The 21,816-nt window shown below is 45.0% G+C and overlaps 8 protein-coding genes across 8 annotated transcripts; 1 reads left to right on the plus strand and 7 right to left on the minus strand.

The window, feature by feature from the left end:
- Positions 1 to 2,067: 2,067 nt before the first annotated feature.
- Positions 2,068 to 3,750, minus strand: EDB82DRAFT_454127 (Alpha/Beta hydrolase protein; the record flags this gene model as incomplete). The annotated part of the gene is made up of 6 exons (XM_025732394.2): positions 2,068 to 2,312; positions 2,367 to 2,444; positions 2,498 to 2,878; positions 2,931 to 3,222; positions 3,269 to 3,468; positions 3,525 to 3,750. 6 exons carry the CDS (start codon positions 3,748 to 3,750, stop codon positions 2,068 to 2,070), a joined length of 1,422 nt encoding a protein of 473 aa, XP_025591323.1.
- Positions 3,751 to 4,649: 899 nt separating this feature from the next.
- On the minus strand, positions 4,650 to 6,182 carry EDB82DRAFT_482241 (chaperonin 10-like protein). Its single transcript, XM_025732393.2, has one exon. The coding sequence runs from the start codon at positions 5,863 to 5,865 to the stop codon at positions 4,801 to 4,803; it is 1,065 nt and encodes a 354-aa protein (XP_025591322.2). The 5' UTR covers positions 5,866 to 6,182; the 3' UTR covers positions 4,650 to 4,800.
- Positions 6,183 to 6,929: 747 nt separating this feature from the next.
- EDB82DRAFT_531416 (uncharacterized protein) lies at positions 6,930 to 9,884 on the plus strand. Its single transcript, XM_025732392.2, has 3 exons — positions 6,930 to 8,781; positions 8,833 to 9,176; positions 9,223 to 9,884. The coding sequence occupies exons 1-3, from the start codon at positions 7,238 to 7,240 to the stop codon at positions 9,666 to 9,668; spliced, it is 2,334 nt and encodes a 777-aa protein (XP_025591321.2). The 5' UTR covers positions 6,930 to 7,237; the 3' UTR covers positions 9,669 to 9,884.
- Positions 9,864 to 10,865, minus strand: EDB82DRAFT_438272 (uncharacterized protein). Its single transcript, XM_025732391.2, has 2 exons — positions 10,146 to 10,865; positions 9,864 to 10,093 (listed from the first exon to the last, which is right to left on the minus strand). Exons 1-2 carry the CDS (start codon positions 10,640 to 10,642, stop codon positions 10,072 to 10,074), a joined length of 519 nt encoding a protein of 172 aa, XP_025591320.2. The 5' UTR covers positions 10,643 to 10,865; the 3' UTR covers positions 9,864 to 10,071.
- Positions 10,866 to 11,809: 944 nt separating this feature from the next.
- On the minus strand, positions 11,810 to 12,621 carry EDB82DRAFT_564178 (uncharacterized protein; the record flags this gene model as incomplete). The annotated part of the gene is made up of 1 exon (XM_025732390.2): positions 11,810 to 12,621. Exon 1 carries the CDS (start codon positions 12,509 to 12,511, stop codon positions 11,810 to 11,812), a length of 702 nt encoding a protein of 233 aa, XP_025591319.2. The 5' UTR covers positions 12,512 to 12,621.
- Positions 12,622 to 13,029: 408 nt separating this feature from the next.
- EDB82DRAFT_542684 (major facilitator superfamily domain-containing protein) lies at positions 13,030 to 15,523 on the minus strand (the record flags this gene model as incomplete). The annotated part of the gene is made up of 5 exons (XM_025732389.2): positions 13,030 to 13,916; positions 13,987 to 14,079; positions 14,137 to 14,370; positions 14,760 to 14,803; positions 15,498 to 15,523. The coding sequence occupies 5 exons, from the start codon at positions 15,521 to 15,523 to the stop codon at positions 13,030 to 13,032; spliced, it is 1,284 nt and encodes a 427-aa protein (XP_025591318.2).
- Positions 15,524 to 18,015: 2,492 nt separating this feature from the next.
- EDB82DRAFT_542686 (uncharacterized protein) lies at positions 18,016 to 18,939 on the minus strand (the record flags this gene model as incomplete). The annotated part of the gene is made up of 1 exon (XM_025732385.2): positions 18,016 to 18,939. One exon carries the CDS (start codon positions 18,937 to 18,939, stop codon positions 18,016 to 18,018), a length of 924 nt encoding a protein of 307 aa, XP_025591315.2.
- An 893-nt stretch (positions 18,940 to 19,832) lies between these two features.
- Positions 19,833 to 21,650, minus strand: EDB82DRAFT_469757 (uncharacterized protein; the record flags this gene model as incomplete). The annotated part of the gene is made up of 6 exons (XM_065607934.1): positions 19,833 to 20,432; positions 20,490 to 20,562; positions 20,621 to 20,863; positions 20,916 to 20,933; positions 20,979 to 21,360; positions 21,524 to 21,650. 6 exons carry the CDS (start codon positions 21,648 to 21,650, stop codon positions 19,833 to 19,835), a joined length of 1,443 nt encoding a protein of 480 aa, XP_065465239.1.
- Positions 21,651 to 21,816: the final 166 nt, after the last annotated feature.

The following is a 21,816-nucleotide window of genomic DNA, read 5'->3' on the forward strand; positions in this document are numbered from 1 at the left end:
CGGTTAAGTTCCATATAGAACATACTTATAGGCGAGCGAATCGCATGATAGTTGATGATCTTTATGTATTCCGCCAATAGCTGGCCCCATACCAAGGCTGGATGTCATTCTAATTAGCCGGTACAAGATGGGAGGATCTCGACCATTATGAGAACGCTTAATTACATGCCCATGTGCGGGGAAGAGACGGATTAGCCATGAGAACTTCCCCGCTTTCCCTTACATCGTTCTTTTTTATGGTCTGATCTGAAGGCCGCAAAAAGTGAATTGTCTAAAGACGTGGAGTGGTTCTAAGGATAAGAAAGCACTTGAGCTGACGTAATGTCAAAAGAGGTCCTTGAGGATGGTAGGACGTTTGAGGCCACATGGTCTAGAGATACGGTGAAAGATGGGGTAGACCTGGTTTTGCGATCAATCGTCTTGTGTTTCGACAAGTTGTAGACAACAAAAACTGTCTTGTACGTTTTCACTCACCGGCCGTTACCAATGATGACGATTGGGAGCCAGCGTGAGCGATGAGCTCAGCTAAGATTGACACTCGTATGTCATAAGGGCCATCAACCATTATATTTCAAATAGACTATGAACGTAAGTTAGTCATATATCGCCTGAAGATATCCATCGTCGAACTTGTTTCTTCTTCTGCAGGTGCCAAGATCTCGTCAATCTGCTTCCATGCATCTGCCTCACTAATCCTTCCCTCTCCACTTTCGTTCTTGCGCTAGCCGAGATTCCCCATTGTCGTCGAGATACGCTCCATTTTGATAGCACCCAAAGTGTTAGTCGTGTCATCAACAGACAACGAGTATTTCGCTATCTTACTCAACTTTCCTTTTTTGCTAGTAAGGATTAGTTCTAACCAACAATTATACAGGCCGATATGCTCAAACTCCTTGGTTCATTTCGGAGAAAACATTCGGCCACCTGTTATAGAGGTCGTCAATGATAGTAGCGGAATTCTGACGCTTGCTACTGTAGTCCCCCTGAAGGGACTAGTGCAAAGTGTTCTAGTTGAAAAGGTTAGGACGCTCCTTGATCTCTTTAACAATACTCTCTATTTAACCAATGGTTAGCCTACGACTCCACATTTGTATGTAAAATGACATTAGATTTCCTTCGCGATAATATTGGACTTACCTCCCAAGAATCAGTTGACATTATAATAAGAGAGTAAATTGTCCACTGTTGATAACAGGGACAACCTGAATTGAGAGAAAAGAAGTTAGGTGAAAACGGCGATTCACACGAGTTTACAGCTGGTTTAATAGACATGTTGCATGGTTGGCCTCACTCTCGATGCCTATCAATTTAACTGATAGATATGCTGACATCACGATGATTGGGAGCCGTCATTCTGGGTCTAAGACTGTTCCGCTTAGCCTTGAATGTTAATTAGGTCTCTATTGGCGACTGATAGGTATACACAACCCACTAACTGTCGCTGTCCATATTGGCGTAGTTGAATATTGGCATGTCCCACACAATCGATGTCGGGATAAACAAAATTAAGCGCGGGAACAGTGAATGAGCTGAAAATACATGACAAAAAATAGACTAGCATTCAAAGTTCTGAAAAACAGTGTTGAAGTTGGATCCATAGCAATTGTCAATTTGGAGAGATCACACTTATCGTCACAACTCTAGCTCAACATAAGGCTCTCAAAGCTCTGGCCTGCGCAAGAATTGTAGCAGGAGTCTGTTCTTGGGCCCTACTCGGTGAGCAAGAACGCCAGGTTGAGTGGCACTATGTACCACACTGGCCACAAGATGACAGGCATGTCCATTACCCAATTCGGATATGATGAGCCAACAGGCATCTTGGGCATTGTTTTCTGATCCAGGCCTTCACACCATTCTCAGGGGCAAACTTGTATAAAGAGAAGTGTTTTATGCACGACAGAGAAGACAGGGTGTAGAGAGTAAGAAAGAAACGAGAATTAAAGTGAAAGAAAGCGAAGCGTGAGAGGTAGTTTTGTTAGTGTATAGCTACTACATACAGGATACATGAATCGTCTGGGGTATGGAAGATAAAGCTAATATACTGGAATTCAACAAGCAGTTCATTAATCATGTTGATGAAATAGGCTTCTTGGAAAGTGTGGCAACAAAAGCAGCCAATGCAGCTTGAGGCTGATAAGCCGGGACCTCATGACCAGCACCATAAACTCGCAGCCAGCTCAAATTTCCAGATGTCTTAAATTCTCCGTACTTGGTTCCATCAACAGTAAAGGACTGAAGAGGAGCTGAGACGAATGACTTGGGAGCAATTGAGTTGAGAGCGCGGTAATTGCCCATCCAGTTGCAGATCCAGTCTATAACGATATTAGCTGAGACACAAGGTTCGATTGACGACCATCTAAACTTACCGGCATCACCAGCCCAGATCAAGACTTGGATCTTGGAGTCAATGACTTTGGACAATGTAGATAAGAATGATCGTCCCCCTAGCAATGGTTCATAAGTCATGATTCTGCACAGTAGTAGTAAAGGTACTTACGATCGCCACTGTTGATAAACTTGTCATAAGCCGCCTCGGGACATTCGCCGTATGTTGACTGCGCGCCAATAGCTTTCATCACGCTTGATGACTGAAGATAAGTGGAGTAAGTTGAGGGAGGAAAAGGGTCGTTACTCGAGGCCCGAATATCATAAACGTCAAAGTCTGCTGAACCCTCCAAGGGTTGTTCAATAGCCTGGCTGCAGACATCGTCCGCATTGCCACAAGCAGCGTCGTTGCCTGTGAGGCCTGGGCACTTGGCGAAAGCAGGTACACACTTCTGATTGTAGGTGTTTAGGTACTTGCTGTACTGAGTTGGGGTGATTAGCTTTTTGTAGGTATTGTTGGCGGCGTATTCGATGTAATCTCTGTACTGATTGGCTGCGACATCGGTCAGTTCCTCTCCATAAGTAAAACGAAACAGACAACTTACCAGGATCAATCCATCCATTGTTGATGCCAAGAGCCACGAGGTTGATCTTCTCGCCCTTGATATTGCCAGCATCAATAGCAGCATTCTGCTGCTCAAAGTAGTATGCAAATTCAGGACCATAGTGACCACCATAAGATTCAGTGAAGAGACCAAAGTCACGGTTCTCATATTCGGGAAATTGAGCATAAAAAGCTTGGAGGAGGTTCCAAACTCGAGGAGCGGCCGCAAGAGTTGATACGGCATCATCATTACCGTAACTGAACCCAGTACCAATGGGTTGATCGACATACAACTGTGGAGGTTAGTGTCTATGCTTTGAGAAAATGACAAAGTCATACCATGTTCGCAAATGTGTTCCATGAGTAAGGGTTCAGGGTTGGTTTAGATCCTCCCTTGTTGAAGGTGCAAGGGCCATTTTCCTGGAACAGACCGATCATGGAACTGCAACCAGGCCCACCGTTGAGCCAAAGGGCCAGCGGCGCTGTCTTAGCGTTCTTGCGAGACTCGAAAAACCAGAACCACATGTTCATGTTGTCGCCTATCGCATGCTGTCAAAGATTGCATACTATAGGTAGCATAATTTCGGGAGCTTACCGACGGAAAAATAACCCGAGTGCTGGTTGACACCAGGTGTAGTCTCGCAGATTCCAGAGTTGGAGACAATCTTGGTCTGAGACTTGGTGGCTGCGTGCTCAAAGACCTTGTACTTGATTCCGTTGTCTTCAAGCGCATACCTCTTGTCGACACTAGTTGCAGGTGTCGCGTTGCTATACCGAACGAGGGTAAGCGCCGTGAGGACATTCAACAAAGCCGCCTTCATATTGACTCGAGTTGTTCAGTTTATGAATCGAAATAGCCTTAACTGTAAAGGTAGAAAAAGTGCAAGACGGACGACGATGGAACATTATTATATAGTAGTTTTGCGTGATTAAGAAAACACCGCGCTTACAATGCCTCATAGTCTAACTTCCATTCGTATAGTCCTTAGCTACAGCAGGATGCTAGATCAGCCACGTTAGTACGGATAGAAATGCCTTATCGGTGTGAAGCAATGATTCCACCTTCCTTTTTTAAGAGCTAGACCTTTTGCAATTCCAAAGGTTCCGGAGGTGCCTGGCCTAGCCTGGCCTGGTCCATGATCAGCCGATCGGTGTTACGTGCCAGTGGGGTATCGTCGATCTCATGGCTTTGCTGGACAAGGCATTGTGTTGGTTGTGTTAGATTTGCTATCGAGGCTCAACTTCCCACCAGCCGTCCAACAACTGACCAAAAACCCTACAGAAATAATGCAATATCAGCAATATCAGGACTTATTTCAGTTCACACATGATAAAGGATATATATGTCTTATCGGTAGCTTAGTCTTACCTTCCAGAATGAATGATCTACCTCCGGATCTAACTATGAGATCTTATAGCTCGGCACTTTTTAGCCGTCACTAGGTAGTATCGCATGCCTATCACTGCCGCTCAGTTGCCGAACATCCGATGCCGACAGAGATGATTGGTCGAAACCTTATCAAATTCATGCTTAGAATTATCCTGTTACTAATCAATGCCAAATACTGCAGGACAATATATGCGTTCCTGTATTTAGATACTAATTGTTTTTAAAAATGTTATTTTAAAATCTGCCTATGAACTGTAGTCCCTTTTAAAGCTTTTGACTTGAAACCGTAGGGTCAGAACCTAGACATTATTAATCACTGATTCTCGAATGAGAGCACTGTATGAGTTTTATTTGTTTACATTCTACACGGGCTGAGCTTGGAGGTCTAACTCTACAATTTAGTACAAACTAGATTATAGTTTAAATCGCACTCAGATTTAGTCAGACACAGTACCACTTTTATGCAGTTTCTTGCAGACCATCATTGAAGTGGCTGCTTCACAGTCAGCTTAGAGAATCCACTACCCCTTTCAACAACACGTTGAATCTCCTCCAATACTCTCTCAGCACTGTCTGTAGCCACTCGGACTGGTGGTAATCGAAACGATCTCCCATAGTTCTCAATAGCCCAGGTCAGAGCTTCCCAAGCCCTTTTGTGGTTGGCAGGCCGCGCTGGTATAGTAATAGCATGGGGAGCACCTGGAGGCAGGATCACAAAGTCGAGACCAGGTGTAGCCACAGGCATTGTGAAGCGTTTATCGTTACGCAATACAGTAGAAACAATCCGTGTAACGTCTGAGACAGCTCGGAGTACCTGACCCCCCGAATCAGGAGCCCCCGCTGCATCGAATGCATATTCGAATCTCTCAAGCCCTAGGTCTTGCAAAGCTTTGGCGATGGATTTGTGAACATCTGGATCCCTGTAGTCGAATAAATGGGCTATACCAAGAGATCGAAGGTGTTCGAAATGTTCGGGCTTTGCCGTGACGAAAATAGGAGACACACCACTTGCGATGGAAAGTTGAAGTGCGCAGTATCCAACCGAACTCGTTGCTCCCCATAGCAGAAATGGCTTGTTGGGTTCAAAGTGACCCTTTCGCGAGGGCAACGGAAACCCGAGACGGTTGTAAACAGCGTCAGCTGCGGTCATAGCTACGGTCGTTAAACTCGCTGCGTCGGGCAAGGGAAGGTTGTCAGGCACCCTAAACAACATGTCTTCCGGACAAATGATATGGGTTTGATGTGTTCCATAGGTGACGGGACGGCCAAGACCTGAAGGAGTGTAACCAGCTACACTATCGCCAGTCTCGTAGTTCGAATCATTCTCTGCAGATTCGATGACTTGACCGGCAAAATCATATCCAATGGCGGTATTGTTGATACCGAGTTGAGTTGCATGCTTGATGTCGGCTGGATTCACGCCAGAGAACAAGACCTTGATGAGTAGTTCGCTTTTACCTGGCTTCGGAACCAGCGGTACTTCGATGACCTTGAAATGATTCTTTGAATCCACAAACAGTGCTTTCGTAATGGCCATGATTGTCATACGCTGTACATCAGATGCAATACGTTAGGCGTCCGATACTTTCCTCACAGGTCTTATCCAATCCGTGGTATATAAACTTAGAAAGCGTCAGGAAGTGAAGAAAGAATTGGACTGATTGAAGTTAATTTGGTTGAAGTTAATCTGGATAGCCATATTTATAAACTGGCTGTTCGGCAAGTGGGTTGATCGAATTTGCCGTGTATGAAGTTTAAATGACCTGAGCCGGGTTTGGGCAGATATCCGTCTGCCGATTACGTAACTCTGGAATTCTAAGTGATCATCATTAAGGATCCTCATCCTGTCAAACCTAGGCTCATTCTGACTTAGTCCTGTGTAGCAGGCAAACGAGTAGACTAACATCTTAGATTACGGTATTGGATAACAAGCTTATGATATCATCACGTGATAATCACGTGGGCCTCTCTTGTGAGCAATTAGCAATGTTGTTGTGTGCGATTAGCACAGCTCATTGCAGTATGCGGATAAACAAGGCACAGAGTACAGCATTAACATATTTGACTGCGGAAAACAGATTCTAACAGTATCAATGTAGTGTTTACCTTCTCAGCCTTGCAAATGATAGGAATTACTATGTGTGAGGCGAGTCGGTCGATGATATTTATATATCCTAACAGCTGGACTGATCCCAAGGCCGCATGTCATTCTGATTAGCCGATGCAAGATGAGAGGATATTGGCTATTTTTTTATATATATTTCGAGTCCTTTAGCTTTTGCCCAGGCTATATTATTGTGCGTTCTCTGGCTTCTTGATTTGTTTTGTTTCGCCCTCGTGTTTCTGGACCAATCAGTCGAGATCTCATAGTGCAAGAATTTTCGCTCTGATTACCCGTTGTGGACATTTGAGGCGCTTCCGCAAGCCAAGGCTTGGCTATAAAATACTATAACGTCCAATCAGTTAAATATTGATTGCTTATTTTGTCTGGCCCTCAGTAGTGAACGTTGTTGGGGCACCAGCAAAACTTTGATTGGTTGGTGAGCCATCCGTTATATGTACGTAAGACGGCGCAGCAAATTCATGCAGGATAAAAATGAAAAGGGAAAGAATGACGAAGTGAAAGCCCCTGACAACTCATATTTGTGGTCCAGGTTATCGAATGAAACTGGAAAGAAACAGGGAATTATCTCTCTGCTGCATGACTTAGCAGATATAGAGGTATTGACTGGTTGTCTGTTCTCGCTTTTTACCCTGACCTTAACGCCCCCGATGCCATCATTGAGGCCCCGCAACATGATACATTTGTCTTGGGTAGCCCGATTTGTTAATAAGGACGCTTCCCACGGATTGATAACGCTGAAAAGTCTTCTTTGTAAAGTCCTCCACAACGAAGGAACATTATACGCTCGCTACCCATGGCTTCATTTTCAGGCTGGAGGAGGACGGCCTTGTATCTCACTATCCTCATCACGACCATCCTGATCTTTCTTATTGTGTTACTCTTCTTGTCCCTGTTTCACTTTGGAAAAAATGATTCATCAACCTTCGACGACGACATCGACCCGGAGTGGCTAAAGGATACTCCATTTTCGTACAAAACTGCACCTGACCCAGAAAAAGATACACTGGGCCTGGGTATTTTATACAAAGGGGACTGTACAAAGTCATCTGAAATCAACTTATGGATTCATTTGGCTATTAATATCATTGGCACCGGTATTTTAGCTTCATCCAATTTCTTTATGCAAAGCCTAGTTGCACCTGTACGGGCTGAAGTCGATGCTGCCCACAAATCGGGGTACTGGCTTGAAATTGGCGTCCCATCGATTAGGAATTTCCGTTTTCTTAAACGACGCAACGTTTTCTTTTGGTCGCTCTTTTGTCTCAGTTCAATACCGCTACAACTCATCCTTAACGGTGTCGTCCTTGAGGCAAAGAGTATCAATGGCGCCACACTCGTTCTAGGCTCCAAGGAACTAGTCAAGGGTGGCTGGCATGACCAAGTCCCAATTTCCGTAATGGGTAATGATCCGCTGAGCGTTGCACGGCATAATCTTTGGGATATCAGCAAGTCCTTGGCCGCTACCGAAACTCGAGGCAACTGGGAGAAGCTTGCATTCAAAGACTGTATGGAACGATATAATAACCCGGATGTACCTCTTACGCAATACCGACACGTAATTTTTATTATGTATGATTATGACGATCTTAATCTTACATCGACAAAGGGATGGAAGCCTGTGGATGTGAAGAAGGATACGAACAATCTCAAAGATATCAACAAAATCAATCCGGTATGGGGATATAACACAATGATTTATACGGAGTTGTTTGGGGATCCTATCCAGACAACCAAAGTTCAGCCATTTCCACTTTCGCACTATGACGTGGCACCGAAATGGATTTCCAATGTGTGGCAGATTGAAGACACCACGAATGTCTTTGATCCTGTATCTGGGGTATTTATCACGGATCCTAGGTATTTTAAGGACGGACATCGAGTCCTGCAGGTCGACCACTGTCTATCGGAGAGATTTACGGCGCCATGTCAAGTCCGCATTGCCAACAGCCTTCTGCTTATTGTTTGTGTTATGTGCGCTATTAAGTGCGTGTTATGCGTCTTGGTACTCAAACTCAGGGGCGATGAGAAGCCTTTCATAACTCCTGGAGATGCCATCGCCTCATTTATCGCAAGACCCGATGAAGAGACCAAAGGAATGTGCACATTGAATATCACAGATCTGAAGAGAAATACCATAAAAGGGACCAGAGGGGTTGGAGACACCAATCGAACTCAGAAGTGGTTGCAGAGCCCAAGACAATGGCACGTCGATGCAACTACAAGGCGATTTCGGAATGCTGTACCTCGGCTTATCTGGTTGGTTACATTTGTTCTCATCGGGAGCGCTCTTATTACGGCTATGTCTATGCTGATTGTCGCTGCATCAGACCAACCTCTGTCAGTATTAAAATTGCTACAGTTTCTTGAACCTACTGACATATTTACCAGCAACGACTCCCATTTTAGACGCACGCGCCATACGTCTGAAGTAGCTGCTCACACCTTCGGAAGATCCTCGCTTGTAACACTGACCGTGGTGGCTAACTTACCACAACTAGTACTATCTTTCTGCTACTTCACTTACAATGGCCTTTTAACTCGAATTTTGTCTGAACTTGAATGGTCAAAATACAGTATTAAGCATCGAGCGTTGCGCGTTACTGAGCCTAAGGGGGAACAGAGCTCCACATATCGTCTTCAATTACCCTATCGCTTCTCAGTGCCATTAATTATCATCAGCACTCTACTCCATTGGATATACTCTAACTGTATCTATGTCAGCAAATATCACGGTCAGTTAATGAATCTGAAATTCTATATATATCTAATGTGCAATAGACTTTAGCCCAACTTATCCTTATAACATCATGTCCTCACTTGGTTTACAATTCTCCACAAAGGCAATTCTTATAGGGTTATGTGTAAGCCTGGGAGCTGCTATCGTACCTGTGGTCCTGGCCCAACTAAAACTACCAGGCACCATGGTAATCGCAGGAGGAAACTCCGCAGTCATCTCAGCCGCCTGCCATTACCCCTCAACAAAACTTCGGCCTATCGTCTCCTCAAGATCCAGTTGGCAGTATGATAGTACGAGTGTTCGGTTAATGGCCAATCAAGAGCTGGAAGAGCTCGAAGAACTCCAGGAAGTGGCAAGAAAGAAGCTCAAGTGGGGAGTGTTGGTTACAGGTAACAGTAAAGAAAGCTTGGTTGGTCATTTGGGTTTTGGTACGAAGGACTCTGGCGTTGGGAAACCTACCGAAGGCGAGTACTATAGTGGGCTGTGATGCAGTGGGAATACTAATCCGTTTCGTAACGAGGATATATGCATTTGAAGGCGAGAGGTGTTATCCGAAGAGGAATATGGGCTACGATCCTGGGGTACACACAGCTACATACTCAAGGGTTTCAGATCACGAATTCAGGGTATCAAACTTAGCGTCGATAGTGGCGCATATTCCTCCAACGGTGCCAGTTGAGACGTACTGTGAGATTTTAATAGCATATATAGGAGAGTATCTAACGAATGTAAATCTATAGAAGAGACAGAACTACAATGTAAAGAATGGCAAAGTACAAACAGAACATCTACCAACAGCTGTGACAATACTCCCACATACCACCCCATAAGTAGAGCCTCATAGGAAATGAATCAGATGATATCAAATTCTTCGATATTGGGGCATCTGTTTAGAATGATGCGGATGGCGGTCTAGTCCATGGTTAGTTTCGGAATGTGGAGGGTTCTGACGGCCTTTACTTACTTGGGGCACTGTTCGCTGACCTTGTCAGGATCGGCACATTCGTAGAGCGCATCAGGGCAGCAGACCTTGCCGACGGGACAGAAGAAAGAGTCTCCGCACTTGGGACCAAATGTAGCAACAGGAAGAGATCCCGAAGTGGTAATCATCGGTTCCTCACGTCGTCCGAGACTGGCATCGGTTGGAGGTGGGGCAGGGCATTCCTCGAAACATCCAAGTTCGGCAACTCCATTGACAATGACCTCGCAGCATTTAGGCTTGTCTGCAGGGCAAACTTGGTCACCGCATTTGTTTGGGTATGGCTGTCGACGGTCGAGAGCTTGAATTGGTGGGCATTCAGCAAAGCACCCGATCTCGGCTACTCCGTTGACAATGACCTCGCAGCACTTGGCTTTGTCGGCAGGGCAGACTTGATCGCCACACTTGTTGGGGTACGGCTGGGGCATGGCGTTGACAGAGACGCTGAAAGCGATTGCGACAATGGCATTGGTGAAGAGCATGTTGAAGAATTGAGTAGTGGATGGTAATGTGAAGTAAAGACTTGTATGAGTCTTGGTGAGATAGTATGGTCAAGATGTGTTGAAGTGATGTGATGATGGGATTGAGTGACTGTGTTTGATGGTAGGACTTGCTCTGCATTTATAGATTACAAGCCCGTCACTTCAATTGTACAATATCCTCACAATAACATATTTCGAAGCTCGTGCATCCATTGAACCGGACTTCGCCGTTCGTTGTCTAAGTAGAAGGACCGAATGTTCTATCGTCTAAAAGATAGAAGATGTTGGATTGTTCTAAGAAAAGCCTATTCTGCCTATAAAAAGCTATGGGAGGGTTGAGACGGAAACTTACCCACGGCTACGTCTACCGAATACCGCCGGTTTCATACCTCTGTTACGGACTAACTTGTAGGATGTATTGGTGTGCTTTTGGGGGACTCTGTTATGTGGTATCATCGGAACTGACCGGTTAGGTCATGGAATGCAGATACGTAATAATGTCATTGTCCTGTTATGACTGGATATAATCCATGATTTTGTGAACTATGTAGCTATAAATTTGGGAACGTACCTATCAGTAAAACTGTTCTTACCAGGTGGCGTTTATTTGCCATCGCAGTTACCCTGTAATTGGCTTTTTCTCACGGAGGTTAGTTGCAACGTTTCCCCGCAGACTGTATCCAATCGTAACGTTATCGTGGAGGCTGCACTAGACCTAAAGAGTCTTAGTGCTCGCTAGGACATTGAGCTTGTCTATTTATAATTCTGGCAGGTGTTTTGGCTTTGGCAATGATATGGCTATCGGAGTCGACGATGCTTGAGTCACCAATGAGGGACCCGTGATATTCTATAGCGGTTTTGACAAAATGAATGCTGAAGATGGCGTTTCAGTAATTTCCGGTTCGGCAAGACAAACGATGGTAAAAAAGTGTCTCTATTTCCTGCCACTCGGGCGACCTTTCACACTTAGGACCAAAGGTAGCAACAGGAGGAGATGATGTATTACTAACAATCGTTTCCTCCGTCACACAAAATTACTTTAACCGAAAGTAAAGCAAGACACTTCGATAATAGATCCGTCTATGTTAATCGATGGGTCGCACCAGGTGGTTTCTGTTCTTAATCCTGTATTGGTCGTTACTATGCGCAAACACAAAGACTATTTACTCAAGAAGTTGCAGGTTGAACGTTGGTGGTGCTGTAAGTTGCACACTGGGCTCCACTTGCGTCGACTGTCATCTGTGCCAAATCATCGTGACCGCTCGCGCAAGCGCCGCCGGAGGCTACCAACTGGCCATTCTGAAAGGTGACTGGCTCGATTCCTTGGGCGTCACAGCCCTCAGCACGGAAGTGAGTCCCGTTGAATCCAATGCATGCCTGAACGCCCACAAGATCAGGTCTGAAGCCTGCGGCGAAGGTTCGTTGGACTCGAAGTGCGCTCTGCCCATTGACTGTGGAGGGAGTAACTTGACGGTCTGCAGCGGTATTGACACAAGCTGCGTCAACGATTTCGCCGTTGTTTCGGAATGTGAGGCACTCATTGCCAGGTACTCCATTGATTTCGGTAAATACTACCGTCTGGCCGTCCACTGCAGCCCCATCACCACCGCCAGTAGCGTCGCCAGCTCCCTGACCATTATTGTTCCCTTGTCCGCCCCTGTTTTCCTGCCCATTACTGTTTCCGTTATTTGCCCCATTTCCAGCACCTTGGTTGTCACCGTTGTTGGCATCATTTTGTGGAAAATTGCCACTGGGGATAGCGCCATTCTCAGCATTGGGCGGTCCACGAAAAAATCCGCCAAACTGCCGAGGCTGTATAGAAAGGGCGGAAGCCGCAGTTGAGAGAAAAACAAGAGAGATGAACTTCATTGTGTTTGTATTAAAACGTTTGACAGAAGTTGGTTGAGTAGTGTAAAAACGAATGGGTGTTGTGTAGAAACGAATAGTTGGACCTGCCACGAGAAAAGAAACGAATGAAGAGAATGGAAGACGGCTTGCGTGTGAATAACTTAGTGGAAAATTAGGTGACAATCCCCATTACTTATAATATCTTTGCAGATACGAAAGAATGCATTTGGTCGGGTCCGCGTATTCGCTTGTTTAAGCGCGCAGGGTGATACAGTTTCATCCCTTTCGCGCTCATTCTGATACACAACCTGTAAAAGAACAGTTTTACCAAGCGCTTGTAAACATCCTTTACACCCAAATCCGCAGTAGCACCGGCGCCATCCTCAATATAGACCTCGCGCCCGACAGTAGTGCCAAATGCTATCAAGTCGAATTGATACCAAGGGTAACTGCTATAGCATTAAGCAGAATTGCAAATATCTTTTTAGACTGTACTTGATGTAATGTCCTACGGAAAGGCTTACTCTAAGTCGGATGATTTAAGATCGTATCCGGAAGCGACAAAAGATATACACTACAAGAGACAGAACATACGCAAGTCCCGAAAAAATAATAAGACCTTGGTAAGATCCGTTATCTGCACCTAAAATTGCACCTCCAATGGGGATTCCAATCAACGTGCCGAAACTGGTGATAGTATATGCAGTTCCATTCCGCTTACCGAGATCCTCAGTTCTGCATACAAGGGCAATAGCTACAGGAGCAAGACTGACTGAAGCTCCGGACCAAAAGCCATAAATCGCCGTGAATGCTATCGTCATGGGCTTGTTTCCTTTTGCCGGTAGCCATAGGCAAAATATTGACGCCATGCAGAAAAAGCAGATAGTGCACATCGTATTTAAGACACCAAACCGATCAGCGATGTAGTTCGGAAGGAATCGTCCGGGGATAGCAGCCGCATTGAGAATTGCGTTGAGGAGATATGCATCCATGAATCCAAAGTCCGAGTAAATTGCATACGAGCATATATACGTAATAGGTAGAAATATCGCAAACTCGACCATGACCATGCCAATGGTTACTGCAGCGTAGTTTATGTCTTTTAGTGCCTTGAAATCGATAGAAGATTCTGCTCCAGCTGTAGGTGGAAGTCTCTTGGTAAGTAAAAAGGACGCAATCATACCGTGAACTGCGCAAATAAGCGCGATAACACGGATTGACCACGCGAATTCAATGGCCGGGGCTACATGTAAGATGATGAGCGGCATCCATACTCCGCCGAAGCCTCCTGACGTGCACGTAAGGCCGATTGCTAGACCCCGTCTCTTATGAAACCAATGTCCGATCGCTGATAGGGCTGGATTGTATAACAGAGAGGCAGACACACCTCCAAGGACACTAAAAGATAGAAAGAACTGATAGAATTCTAGACAACAGGTTAATAACTGGCAGATGCGCCATCTTTTGACACCGTGCTGAACAAGGAGCATGCATACCCGTCGAATTACTCATGAATACCAAAGCGAGTACGTTACCGACCGTGCCGGCCACAATCAGCCATCGCATGTTGTATTTATCAAATATCGGGCCTTACTCAATCAGCATGACCGTTCATGACTTCTTGACTGAGTATTTGGGGAACTTACCGATCTGGGCACCGCAGAAGAACAGAAAGAAAGCATAACCGCTGAAGATCCATCCGACCGTGGATTCTGACATTCCTTTCAATTCGTGTTCTCCAAGCCATGCATGTAAAACTGCCAATGAGTTCAACAGACCCATGGATGGTATCATGGCGCACCAAGCTCCAAGTACTACTAGCCACGCTCTTGTGCCTCCGTCAGGATAATCTTCGTTTGATTCAATTTCCAAATGATTTGCTAGAGATGGTATGTAAGTTTGATGAATTGAAAAAATACTACAGTAGTCTCACTTTGTCGCCTGGAATCGTTGTCTGATCGAGAAGTTGATTCCATCTTGTTTGAATGATAACGTCGCAGTGAAAACCGTGGGTTCAAAGTATCAAAATGAGTCCTATGGTTTGAATCAATTTGTCTGAGACTGTAGTTAAATAACTTGGCTCGAACATTCTCTTAGATTAGCATCAAGATTAGGAGAGAAAGCCGATACATATTGATAATAGTTCCGTTGTCTCAAGGCTACGTTCACTATAACTTGTAATGATTCCAAAGACCCCGTTCCAGTGCAGAGAAACCAGTGACAAATCTACCACAAAGTCAACCAATTATTATCCTTACATGAGCCATACAATCATCTTCCGTAACACGGATAGTTGAAAGGTGGCTCAGGTTACTGTGGGCAATGATAACAGAAGCTCGGCAAGCGCTTCCGGAATGTCAACATGTCTATTAGGGCGCACGCTTGTTTGCGAAAGGTGCTCGTATCCCCACTTTGGTTACGACCCTAGACCCTTTCGACACAAGGTTGGGAGTTAGAAAAAGAAAATTCTGCAGCGAGGCTACTGCGTTGTAGGAATGTCAGCATGTCTATTAGGGCGCACGCTTGTTGAGAAAGGCGCTCACGTCCCCACTTTGGTGATGATCCTAGAGCCTTCTGAAATAAAGGTTGGGAAGTGCAGAAAGAAAGATCTGCAGCCAGTATAAAAATCAAGTATCCCCGACACCAAAGAGTTTACTTCTATATACGAGGCTATTCTAATCCCGCATTTTCAGGGAAAGTAGTTATTTAAATTTACAAGTTATCTGTAAGTCTCGGTACAACTGCTGATACTAGGCAAGTTCCCATAACTGATATCTAAATTCTTCCCGCCAAGTATTGGGCATTAGCTGTCACACTATCCTCTAGGTTGATAAATCCTGTGCCATATGCCTCTTCCAGCAACGCCTCTGCCCTTGACATGCATTCGAACGTACTCAACTCCACTTCATTCTCGATAACGTTCTCCCATTCCTTCTCCGGAAACAACTTACGGAGAATATCGATAATGCTACCAATACTAACAGGTCCAACCACGGCAAATAAACGCTCAAATTCCACGTTGGGATAGGGCATCGCAATGACATGCAAGCGTGCCTCATCTTCCACGTTGATGTAATGCTGAGGAGGTGCCTTCTTGACTATGTCGTAGTCTCCATCCCAGAGAGACTTGACCCAAGCAGCTGAGGTTGGATACCCTTGCTTCGACGAGTTTATAATAGGGCCAGTGTTCGCATTTGGAAGAAAATTTTCGGTTAGTCGGTGAGCATAGAAAGGTATGTCGTGATATCATACCAGCATTTATGACCAAGCTCGACTCGTTATCATTAATCCATGCAGCGATTTGTTTTTCAGTTTCGACTTTGCTGGCGGAGTATACGGTCGAGGAGTCTGGGTTGGGTTTCCATGCGTTCTGCAAGGCTTCCTCATTGTATGTATCGTGGTAAATGGTGAACCGTTTACCTGGCTTGGGCTGTGTTGCTGCGAAAGAGGAAGAAGTATAAACGAAACGTTTCACATTTCCATCTTGGGCGCAAGCCTTTAGCGCGTTGAGAGCTCCCTCGACCGCACGTTTAATAGCAATATCAGGGTCTCTCAATCCTGTCATATCATTTGCGACATGGACGAATCCTTTCGCACCTGAAACAAAAATAGGAAAGGTAAGTAGACTGCATTTCAGGTGGTCCTGTGGACTTACCAGAAACAACATGGTCAAAAGCACCTGGGGCGGTCATATCAGGAACCTCGCTGAGCTCGAAGGACCCAGAGTCATACACCAGGTTGAAATGCTGCGTAGTCCACAAGTTCTTGTTGGCATCTCCTGTGGTTCCACGCACTCTGTACCCTGCTTTGAGAAGTTGGTCGACCACATGGGAGCCAATAAAACCGCTTGCACCAGAGACGACAACCCAGCTACGCAACGGGACAGCAGGTTCTTTGATGTCAAAAACGGGCATGATGAAGGGAGAATGCGGGAAAATTAGAGTGACAAGTCTGTGGGCAGCTGTTGGAACGGGGGTTGGAGGACTCTTTCTAAAATAGTTAAGGAGCACCTCTCTCTTGAATTGACTTTCCACTTTGGCACTTATACCCATAGCGTCACCAAGCTGATGTCCGTTGGATGTAGTGGGTTATAAGCCAGTTACCTAAGTAGTACGCAGTTTATGCCCAATCACTAATGGACTAAGCTGGTCCGGTCTGTTCGTTTGACCTTGTTCCATGGTGGAGCAATTTCATAAGCCAGTTGCATAAGTATAAGTTTGTCCCCTGTCATAAGATTTAGAAATACACATCTCAATGATTGTCAGTCTTGAAAGTATGGAGGTATCAGCCGTCATCAAATGTTCATCTGTCACCCAGGAAGCAGATACACCTCAAGTCTACTCTTTGGAACGTCATCAGTCTCTTCCCGACCTGAAATGTGCCTAGGATGATTGGACCGGCATAACAAATACCGCAACAAGGAAGAAGCTACAAAACCGGTTGAATCAAAGAGCTTGGAGTCAGTGCAAGACACCATACAACATGCATAAAACCTGGAGATCGATAAATTTAACTGAAAATAAAAAGGACGTAGACAAAAAGCCAACAATCATCCAGTGATTAAGAGAAATACAATTTTAACAAGCCTGCCACGGACATGTGCTTCGCTACCAGTGGTGCCGTCGGACAAAGGAACACAACAGGTAGACAGAATAACAACCGACTTGAGCCAGAATGAAGGAGGACTTTCACTTGTCACAAAGACGAATGAATTAAGGTACCTTCGTGATTTTTCAAAGCAGGCTTACGAGGAATATACCCTTCACGTCCCAAGACCCTCATCATTATCTCTCCTTGTACGGATCAACCTTCTTAACGCAATGGCATTTAATGCTAGCCTCTTTCCAATGTCCTCAAGAGGTCTTTGCTGTGTCGATTTAATATCGTCATTCAACCTGTTCGGGCCTTTACTCCCTTTTGATTCAGCACCTTCACCCATCGACTTGCGACTGACCTTGCTACAGAAATCTATTGTACATCATCCATGGATCGACCTGCTCCCATTTGCAGCTCTACGAGATAACACCTTGCACTCCATAGCCCCAGGGTACATGGATGACGGAGACCTCTGCGATGACATTCTGGGCCTTCACGAAGGTGCCTTGAGTGAAAGTCCGGCGATGATCGTATGGGGTGAGCCTTCGCTCTCCATGCCCCGGGAAGTAAATCCTGCTTTTCTGCACAAATGGGGTTGGATTGCCCGAGGTTGTCCACAACTCATTACAGCCACTAATGCATGGAGGATTAGAAGGGGTGACACCCCAATTTCCTTTAACGCATAAATGTTCTATTGGTTATTTTCTTCGAAGTCTTCAGGTTCTGTTTTCCTTCTATGGTTCTTAAGAGCTTCCAGGCAGGGCTTTAAATATACGATGTTGGTAAGAAAGGTGCATTCGATTATAGAATCGGTGCTTTGGGCTCGAATAAAGCTGTAAAAAGTCATGCATCCATATTAAAAAAGGACTCTCTGATGCACCGAACCATAAGATAAGTCACACTTTTTAGATTGTTATATATGCTATTGACTAAGGTCTACCGAATCCTGCAGCGCATTCAAGGGCAAATCCGAAGCAGCGAGCATACCAGCCCTTTGACCAATAACTCAACTCCACACAATGAGGCGCTCCTCTTATAATACTGGTATCAACCCGAACACTACTTCCGAAAGCATTCGCGCAGTCTTCAATTTCTTCCTTATTAACAACAAAAAAAGGATCTTCATCCACCAGCGAGAACATAACAGGCACAATGACCTGCGCAGCCCATTTCTCTTTCCAAACGGGCAGCCACGACTGCGGAAATAAAGCTGCTTCAGCTATAGGAACAGGTGAATCGAGGCGTTCGGTCTGGTCAAGTATTTCTGGTGCAACGGTGTTCGGCTTAAACATGACGGAATCCTTGGACTCAATGGGGAATCTGGCATAGTTTTCATCCACTGGTTCGAAGCTAGGAGGAGTGTTCTTCATGAACGGAGATTGAGTTTGACCCATGCCGCTAGCTATGAGACCACCCAAGGGATAGGCAGGCGATTTGTCCTGCGCATGTAGTGATGCGACCACAATAGCACCCATAACTCCTAAGCTGTGACTCAAGAGCACGATGGAGTTACAACTGTTAGGAATACCGTATTCCAACCAAAGTTTAGGTAGGATATACTGGTGCAGCCAGATCCCGGTTTCCTGGTTGAAATCAGAATCCTCGGGAATGGGAATAACAGAGCTAGTTCCACCATACGACGGTCGATCGATGGATACAAACGGAACATCCAAAGCCATACTCATAGAAGCAGCAGAGTGGTCGGGTGTTGCATCGAAATATTGGCTGTCATAACATCCACCATGAAGTCCTACAACAAGAGGGCGGGGAGCTGCTGACATGGATAGTGGAGGAACCGAATAGATGCCTGTGACAGTGCCATTTTTTGAGAGAGTGTTTTTGAATGATTGCATTGGCATTGTGATTCGCGAACGAAAAACGAGAAAGGGACTTGGTGATGAAGGACAACAAGTCAATCGTGAGTCTGTAGCACAGGAGGATGAAAGAATATATACACAAGTCTTGTACTCTACCCATTCGCTCAGTAAGATTTGCAAGAGATTGAAGAGGAATCTAATGAAAAATTTGCATATTAGTAATACTACGAAATAGAAGTTTGGCCTACTCGACCCTCGACTCTACTTGACCGCCCTTGCACTATATCTTTTCTACATGCGGCCCCACAAAGACCAAGTATTAGTCTCGGCCTTGCTTCTCGGAGTTATTCCAAGTCGCAGTTCGTGCCTTGAATTGTGACGTTTTGAAAACGATTGAGAACGGGACGGAGTTAAGACACGGTGTTTAGGCCCATAACGCCATGTCCGTTGATATGACACATCTGAACTTATTAATCTCATCTATATTGTTTACAGGACTCTGCTTAAAAAAAATAAAGGCAAGTAAAAAACTTTCTGCTATTCTATCTCTCAGCAAAAAGTCTCCTACTACTGTGCAATGGCATAATGATTGAATTGACTGAAATACCTCTTCCAGTTTATGATATCATCCTATCACATGGCAGTATGTCGCTCCACTACTTTTAAACTTTTTACCCGACAGGACTGTACGTTGAGTTATCGCTGCGCGTCGGGTTTGATGCGTCAGCCAGTTGCATTAGGTCCATCCTTGGCAGGATACCTCAGACGTCTAAATGCAGATAATCGATCTTATCATAATATGGTGCAACAATGTTTATATAATTGTAATTGCAGTGTTTGGTTGCTAATCTGTCGAGTAACCGCCCACCTTTCCATCGTCAATGCTCAGACACGCGACCTCCACAGTAGGAAAAGCTCTTTTAAGAACCTTAAATTGTACCATAGATAGTGGTTGTTCCGCTTGTGATAGTTGTCCCACCAGTTAATACTGTTTTAGTAGAGATAACAGTCTTCTGAGTTGTGTAAAAATCCGTTGTGACTGTCACAGGTGGCGTTTTGGTAACAAAAACGGTGCTGTAGCTCGTCATTGTGACGGTGTTGACATTAGTAGTCAAGTAAAGCGTGCTGTAGCTGGTGGCCTCGACAGTAAAATACTTTGTCACGTAAACAAGGTGGTCGAAGTTGGTAACAATGTAGGTCTTGAGTGCCGTGACTGTAGCACTCCTCAGATCCGTTTCAGTTATAGTGCGAAAGTCTGTGTTTGTAGTAGTAGTAGAGCGGGTTGATGTGCTAGTTCTCTTGTCGGTGATAAGACTAGTCAGTGGCTTGTTGACTAAGGCAGTTTCCTGCTTAGTCTGCGTGGTTGTGATAGTCTTTGCAGTTTTGGCAGTAGTCGTTACGATAGCGGGAGAAGCGGGCTTCGTAATCAAGCATGAACAGGCACTGCTAACGGCGCTCGGAGACTTGCTAGGCAGATAAGTAGGCACTTGAACGACTGCTCTCTTGACAGGTATGTTGCGTTTTTGAGGCTTGGACAGAGTTAATTTTATAATCGCTTTTTTTCAACATGTGATGACTCCACTTACCTTGGTGGCAGAATCGCACAATGAATCGTAGAACGTGAAATCGGAAGACGCATCCATCTCAAGCGTATCCGTCCTACACAAGTAATTAGCCTCAACAGCAAGCGAAAAGTTCGTTACGTTGAACTACTTACAATCGTGAGATAAAGCACGCGCATTGAAATGTACTGATTCCAAAGTAGCGCGTATCTTTGCATGCTTCTTTACACTGGCCGAAGGTAAGGGAACCTCCCCTTCTAATAACAGGGGTGGATCCTGAATTACCAACGATACCACAGTGAACCTCGGCTAAAAGAAAGTCAGCGTGAGCTCGGAAAACTCGTAATTGCCAGAAAAGTATACTTTGAGGAACGGTTACTACTGGAGGTGCTGGTTTTCTGCGCTATGTCAGTAACATGATGCTTTTCGCGAGCAATGTTCAAGACTCACGTCTCACTAGATGAAAGACTGTTAGTATATCTTCTCAATGAAAAGAGTTGGGGGGGCACTCACGTAGTGGTAACGACAGTGGTGGCAGTCTTTGTTCCACCTGTATAAACAAACTTGGTGGGAACAGTCGTAACCGTGGTATCAATAGTCTTGGTGGTAGTCCCAATAGCCTCTATAAAACTGGTCTGAGTCAGCTGATTGACATGCGTCGTATCCCTCGGCTTTGTGTATGTATCACGAGGGGTAGTAGTCGAGACTGTAATAAGTGTCGTTGTCTGGAAATCAGTAACAGGAACAGTTGTCGTTTTCGTTCCTGCAGTCAATACAGTTTTTGTGTTTGTGATTACGGTCACAAGTGTAGTAGTAGTTGTGACTCGGATAACACTGCCTATAGTTGCTGTCACGGTATTTGTCTTGAAGGCAGTCTTTTGGGTGGTCGGAGTAACTGTAGATGTTGAAGTGCTTCGTATGTAGGTTGAACAGAAAGCAGATCCATCGGCTTTGTGATTCCTGAACGCTTGATTGTTTGGATCGCTGGCTTTGCAAACTGAAGAGACTGAATGTTAGATGAGATGAGATGAGATAAATTCCATTGGATGTTTACGTACCTGCTCTTGAGTCAAGAGAGTTTCTCTCGTTGATCATCAAGTCTGAAGCTCCTCCATCATGTACAGCGGGTAATGCGCTTGCGACATTGATGAGTAGCAACGTTATTGTTTTCTTCAGTGAGATCATCTTTCATCAACAGAAGTACAAAGGCAGTGAGACAATTTGTGGATGAGTACGAGTAATATTGGCATGACCCAAGAGGTACTTTAGTATATATAACATTCTATTTACTAGACCGCTACAGAGTATTGGCATGTTGAGCTCAACTCATAAATAACCTAGTTCCAATAGA

Source organism: Fusarium venenatum (genome assembly GCF_020744135.1).
Source record: "Fusarium venenatum strain MPI-CAGE-CH-0201 chromosome Unknown EDB82scaffold_1, whole genome shotgun sequence".
Classification (NCBI taxonomy): domain Eukaryota; kingdom Fungi; phylum Ascomycota; class Sordariomycetes; order Hypocreales; family Nectriaceae; genus Fusarium; species Fusarium venenatum.